The following is a 6,113-nucleotide window of genomic DNA, read 5'->3' as shown; positions in this document are numbered from 1 at the left end:
AAAAAGAAAAAGAAAAAGATGACATATGATCATATTCTGAACTCAATGTTTTTTATTATTCACATTAACATGCATTTAAAAGGAGTTTGCAGCCAGCCTGGGCAACGTGCTGCAAACCACTATATCTCTGCAAAATACAAAAATTAGCTGGGTGTGGCGACATAGGTGGGAGGATTGCTTGATCCCAGGGGGCAGAGGTTGCAGTGAACCAAGATCATGCCACTGTACTCCAGCCTCGGTGACAGAGTAAGACCCCCGCATCTCAAAAAAAAGAAAAAAAGAAAAGAGGCCAGATGTAGTGGCTCATACCTGTAATCCCAGCACTTTTGGAGTTTGAGATCAGCCTGGCCAATAGAGTGAAACCCTGTCTCCACTAAAAAGGCAAAAAACTAGCTGGGTGTGGTGGTGCACGCCTGTAATCTCAGCTACTCAGGAGGCTGAGGCAGGAGAATCACTTAAACCCGAGAGGTGGAAGTTGCACTGCAGCCTGGGTGACAGAGTAAGACCCTTTCTCTAAAGAAAAAAAGATTGTGGGTGTCTTTTTTAATATAATGATTTCCTTTCCTTTCCGAAGATACCCAGTCGTGGGATTACTGGGTGGAATGGTAGTTCTGTTTTCAATAACAATTTTTTATTTATAGTTTTTAGAGATAGTTTTTAGAGTTTTAGTCTCTGTTGCCTAGGCTGGAGTGCAGTGGTGTGTTGCCTAGGCTGGAGTGCAGTGGTGTGTAGCTCACGACTACCTTTAAATCCTGGGCTCAAGTGATCCTTCCACCTTAGCTTCCTAAGTAGCTGGGACCACAGCACATTCCACCATGCCCAGCTAATTTTTAATTTTTTTTTTTTTTTTTTGGGTAGAGATGCGGTCTCACTATGTTGCCCAGGTTGGTCTGGAACTTTTGGCCTCAGGCGATCCTCTTGTCTTCCCAAAGTGTTAGGGTTTACAGGCATGAGCCATTATGCTTGGCCTAAAAAATTTTAAATACAAAATTCACACAATTGGTATGCAACGTGGTTTGAAAGATTTCACCTTTTTTTTTTTTTTATCTCCAGTTTTGTTTTTGACGAACCTTTTCTATGTATTTCTTAAGAATTATTCCACCCAGCACTTTGGGAGGCGGGGCAGATCACCTGAGGTCAGGAGTTTTAAGACCAACCTGGCCAACATGGTGAAACCCCATCTCCACTAAAAATACAAAAATTAGCCGGGCATGGTGGTGGGTGCCTGTAATCCCAGCTACTCAGGAGGCTGAGGCAGGGGAATTGCTTGAGCCTGGGAGTTGGAGCTTGTAGTGAGCCAAAATTGTGCCAGTGCACTCCAGCCTGGGTGACAGAGTGAGATTCCACCTCAAAAAAGAAAAAAAAAAAAGAATTATTACAAATAGATAAAAACTTAATGTAATTTTAGTTTATAGGCATTTGTGTGGGAGGAGATAGGGAGGAACTCTGCCATATCTCTGAGGCTGAATATTCAGTCATGGTTTGTTATAAAAGCTTTTTACGCTGGGTGTGGTGGCTCATGCCTGTAATTCTAGCACTTTGAGAGGCTGAGGCATGCGAATAATGAGGTCAGGAGTTGGAGACCAGCCTGGCCAACAGAGAGACCCTCGTCTCTACTAAAAAAAAAATCCAAAAATAGCTGGGTGTGGTGGTGGGTGTCTGTAATCCCAGCTACTGTAAAGGCTGAGGCAGGAGAATCACTTGAACCCGGGAGGCAGAGGTTGCGGTGAGCCAAGGTGGCGCCACTGCACTCCAGCCTGGGCGACAGGATGAGACTCCGTCTCAAAAAAAAAAAGTTTTTTACTCAGGTGCCCTATAATTCTGGATCATGAGAGCCAGATAATTTGAGCAGTAGCGATAGATGGGAATTTGGGGTCTCAAGTACTCTGAGTTGCTTTGTAAAATGGGGTGTTAAAACTGATTCCGCTAAGTGCTTCTGAGTAACCAATCAATTCACTTCCTTGCTACTGTTTGACATTCTCACAGTGACCATCTTTCCACCGTAGAAAAGGACACAAATGGAGAAGTTCTGTGGGTGTGGTGTTATCCTTCCACGACAGCCACATTAAGGAGCCTGCTGCTGAGGAAATGCTGCCTTACAGATGAAAACAAACTTCTCCATCCCTTTGTCTTTGGTCAGTACAGAAGAACGTGGTTTTATATCACAACAATTGAAGTTCCAGATTCTTCTGTTTTGAAAAAGGTATGATTGCATGAAGGTAAAAAACCCCAAAATATTTAAAGTGATGTAAGATTATTCTAATAACCCTTAACTTTAGACCTTATTCACAGTATACTTTTGAAAATATTAAATTTTATTTTCATTGGGAGTATTCACACTTCACTCTCATTCATTCTATAAATATTTATTGTTGTCTAGTATATGACGGACCCTGTGGTTGATATAGTGGTGAGCAGTGCAATATGTGGTCTCTTCCCTTTTTTTTTTTGATTTTTGAGATGGAGTTTTGCTCTGTTGCTCAGGTTTGAGTGCAGTGGTGCAATCTTGACTCACTGCAACTTCGGCGTCCTGGGTTCAAGCTATTCTCCTGCCTCAGCCTCCTGAGTAGCTGGGGTAACAGGTGCCTGCTGCCATGCCTGGCTATTTTTTTAAATTTTTTTTTAGTAGAGACAGGGTTTCACCATGTTGGCCAGACTGGTCTTGAACTCTTGACCTCAGGTGATATGCCCAGCCAGGATCTATTGAGAATTTAGAAAGGTTAATTAAGGAAACTCATGTATTAAGTAGACTTCTTGGTGTATTGTTTGATATGAACAGTATCAGTGTAACGTGGAAGACTAGGATGTGGTAATCGTGACCTTTCCTAATCCCAAGCAACCAGCAGGTTTTTTCAAAGAATAGAATATTTGAACAAAGTGGCATGTACCCAGATAGACATTTTTTCCCGTTTTAGGGCTAATATATAGCCATTAATGGGACTGTGAAGCATGACTAGAATACCAGCTTAAATTTAAGAAATTACATTTAAAAGAGCAGGAAGGTAACAATTTAGAAACTGTAGAAGGCTTAAGACAAAACAGATTCATAATTACAAAAGAAGATAGGATTCTTTTTTATTTTAACTTCAATTTTTAATTTTTATTTTTTTTTGAGCCAGAGTCTCACTTTGTCACTCAGGCTGGAGTTCAGTGGTGCAATCATGTCTCACTGCAGCCTTAATCTCCTGAGCCCAAGTGGTCCTCCCACTTCAGCTCCCTGAGTAGCTGGGAGCACAGGCGTGCACCACTGTCCCCTGCTAGTTTTTAAATTTTTTGTAGAGACGAGGTCTTACTCTGTGGCCCAGGCTGGTCTTGAACTCCTGGGTTCAAGCAATCCTCCTGTCTTTGCCTCCTAAAGTGCTGGCATTACAGGCATGAGCCACTGCACCCAACCAAGAAGATAGCTTTCAATATGTAATGAAATCTTTGGTTTATTGCTTGATACGTTTTTTTTTTTTTTTTTTGGATGGAGTTTTGCTCTTGTTGCCCAGGCTGGCGTGCAGGGGCAAGATCTTGGCTCACTGCAACCTTCGCCCCCGAGGTTCAAGTGATTCTTGTGCCTCAGCCTTCCAAGTAGCTGGGACTACAGGCATATACCACCACGCCTGGCTACTCTTTATTTTAAATGTATCTCTTCAAAGTTTTGTATTTATAAAATTCTAAATTTTGTCTCATTGGTGGAAATATTAGATATATGATTATCAGAAATTTATACTTATAATAATAGAGGCATATAAGTAAATGGAGCTCCTTTTTCCCTCCCCTCTGCCCAGACAGAGTCTCGCTCTTTTGCCCAGGCTTGAGTGCAGAGTTGCAATTTCAGCTCAATGCAACCTCCGCCTCCTGGGTTCAAGCAATACTCTGCCTCCACCTCCTGAGTAGTTGGGATTATAGGTATGTGCCACCATGTCTGGCTAATTTTTGTATTTTTAGTAGAGACAGGGTTTCACTATCTTGGCCAGGCTGGTCATGAACTCCTGACCTCATGATTCACCTGCCTGAGCCTCCCAAAGTGCTGGGATTACAGGCATGACCTGCCTGTCTAAAGCTTCTTATGATAGTACTTTTTAGCTTACCACACTCTTTAGAGAGTTAGTTCAGGAGCTGTATGATTGTTACTGAGATATGTTTTGTTATTTTCCATCCTTAGATAATGAAGACCAGTTGCTAGCAATAGAGCTATAGGGTGGCTATGTTTAAGAATAATCAACTATAAATTTCAAAATAGCTAGAAGAGAATAATTTGAATGTTTTTATCATAAAGAAAAGATAAATAGGCTGGGTGTGGTGGCTCATGCCTGTAATCTCATCACTTTGGGATGCTGAGGTGGGTGGATCATTTGAGGCCAGGGGTTCGAGACCAGCCTGGCCAACAGAGTGAAACACTGTCTCTACTGAAAATACAAAAAATTAGCTGGCCATGGTGGTGCGTCTGTAATCCCAGCTACTTGGGAGTTAGGGAGGCTGAGGCATGAGAATCACTTGAACCTGGGAGGCAGAGGTTACAGTGAGCTGAGCTCACACCACTGTACTCCGGCCTGGGTGACAGAGCAAGACTGTCTCAAAAAAACAAAAAAAAAGAAAAGAAAAAGAAGAGATATACAGAAAAATATGTATATCTATTATGTATTAATAAAAATAAGTAAAATAAGGGTGTGGTGGTATGTGTCTGTAGTCCCAGCTACTTGAGAGGCTGAGGCAGGAGGATCTCTTGATTCCAGGAGTTCAAGTCCAGCCTAGGCAACGTAGTGAAACCCTCAACTCAAAAAAAAGAAAAAAAAGGTAAAGTAGTGAAAAAATGTGGGGGAGAAAAGATAAGCAGTTGCTAAATTGGTAAATTTGATTTAGCACTTCTTTCTTCTGCTTTGATGAGATTAGGGGACCTTAAGTAGAAGTGTACTTTTTTTATATTTGAGTGAAGTATTTTTGATTTCTGAAAAAATTTTTTCTATAAGTACTGCATGCTTATGTAGGAAATTAAGTATATATGTATATGTAATATATGTGCACATGCAAAAGTTTAAAGAAGCAAGTGAGGACTTGTTACATTTTGATCTTTTCCTTTTAATACTGTTATGTCTTTTACAAAAGGTTTGTTAGAATATAGTAGTAAAAATTAATTCTGCTGAAGTGTCTTTAAAAAGGATTTTTTTGTTTGTTTCTTTTGAACAGGTGACTCATTTTTCTATTGTTCTGACTGCCAAAGATTTTAACCCAGAGAAGTATGCTGCCTTCACTAGGATATTGTGTAGGTCTGTATAAAAATTGTATTAAATGCTAATATACAAAATGAAGATCTTACCTTAGTTACATAACAGATTTCTACACTGAGAAAGCAAAATTCAGCCTTGTGCCTCCAACACAATCTTTAGTAGCCCTTCACAGGCTGTAAAGAGGGCCTTTCTGTTTTGCTTTGTCGATAGTTCTCCTCTTATTTGGTTAATGATCTAGGGGAAGAGAAGCAGCAGTTTCTGTAGCTATTGTAGTTCCTGGGTGTTTTGAGTCACTTCCTACTTTTGGTCTGTTACTTCTGTTCACTTCCAGTCTAGAATTTCCTTAGTAGGTTGGATAAGTTAAGTGACTTATGACTTGGCAAACTGGTTCATCTGTGTCAAGGTCTGTGTGTGGCAATCATTTTGGCAAATAATTATGCTGAAGCACAAGAACACATTTCTTAGCCGGAATGGTGAGAAGCTAGGGAATTCTCATTAATTGGTTAGTCATGATTCAGGTAGACTCTTAGTTTCATCCCTGTTGTTGGAAAATTTATCTAAAATATACCAGAATGTTTTTTCTTTTCTTTTTTTTTTGAGACAGGGTCTCACTCTGTTGCTCAGGCTGGAGTGCAGTGGCTTCATCATGGCAAACTGCAGTCTCGACCTCCCAGGACTCAGGTGATCCTCCCAGCCCAGCCTCCTATGTAGCAAGGACTGCAGGCGCACACCCCCATGCCTGGCTAATTTTTTGTATTTTTGTATTTTTTGTAGTGACAGGGTTTTGCCATGTGCCCAGGCTGGTCTCAAACGATCTGCCCATGTTGGCCTCCCAAAGTGCTGGGATTATAGGCGTGATGAAACTCTTCTTTATGTTAAAGATAATTAGCTCTTTCCTTT

The 6,113-nt window shown here is 40.9% G+C and overlaps 1 protein-coding gene across 2 annotated transcripts in view; it reads left to right on the top strand.

Annotated features, from left to right (window-relative positions):
- DENND10 (DENN domain containing 10) overlaps positions 1-6,113 on the top strand; it is a 30,874-nt gene that overhangs the window by 1,909 nt on the left and 22,852 nt on the right. Inside the window, exons 2-3 of one of the 2 annotated variants that reach the window (XM_017509098.2) lie at positions 2,007-2,203; positions 5,173-5,252. In XM_017509098.2, coding sequence (XP_017364587.1) covers positions 2,007-2,203; positions 5,173-5,252 — 277 coding nt within the window. Of the gene's footprint in view, positions 1-1,986; positions 2,204-5,172; positions 5,253-6,113 lie in introns of both variants that reach the window. The other variant, XM_017509100.2, reaches the window with a different exon arrangement.

Source organism: Cebus imitator, unplaced genomic scaffold (genome assembly GCF_001604975.1).
Source record: "Cebus imitator isolate Cc_AM_T3 unplaced genomic scaffold, Cebus_imitator-1.0 Scaffold406, whole genome shotgun sequence".
In the NCBI taxonomy this organism is placed as follows: domain Eukaryota; kingdom Metazoa; phylum Chordata; class Mammalia; order Primates; family Cebidae; genus Cebus; species Cebus imitator.
Note: the sequence above shows the minus strand (reverse complement) of the source record. Positions and strands in the feature narration are given on the sequence as shown.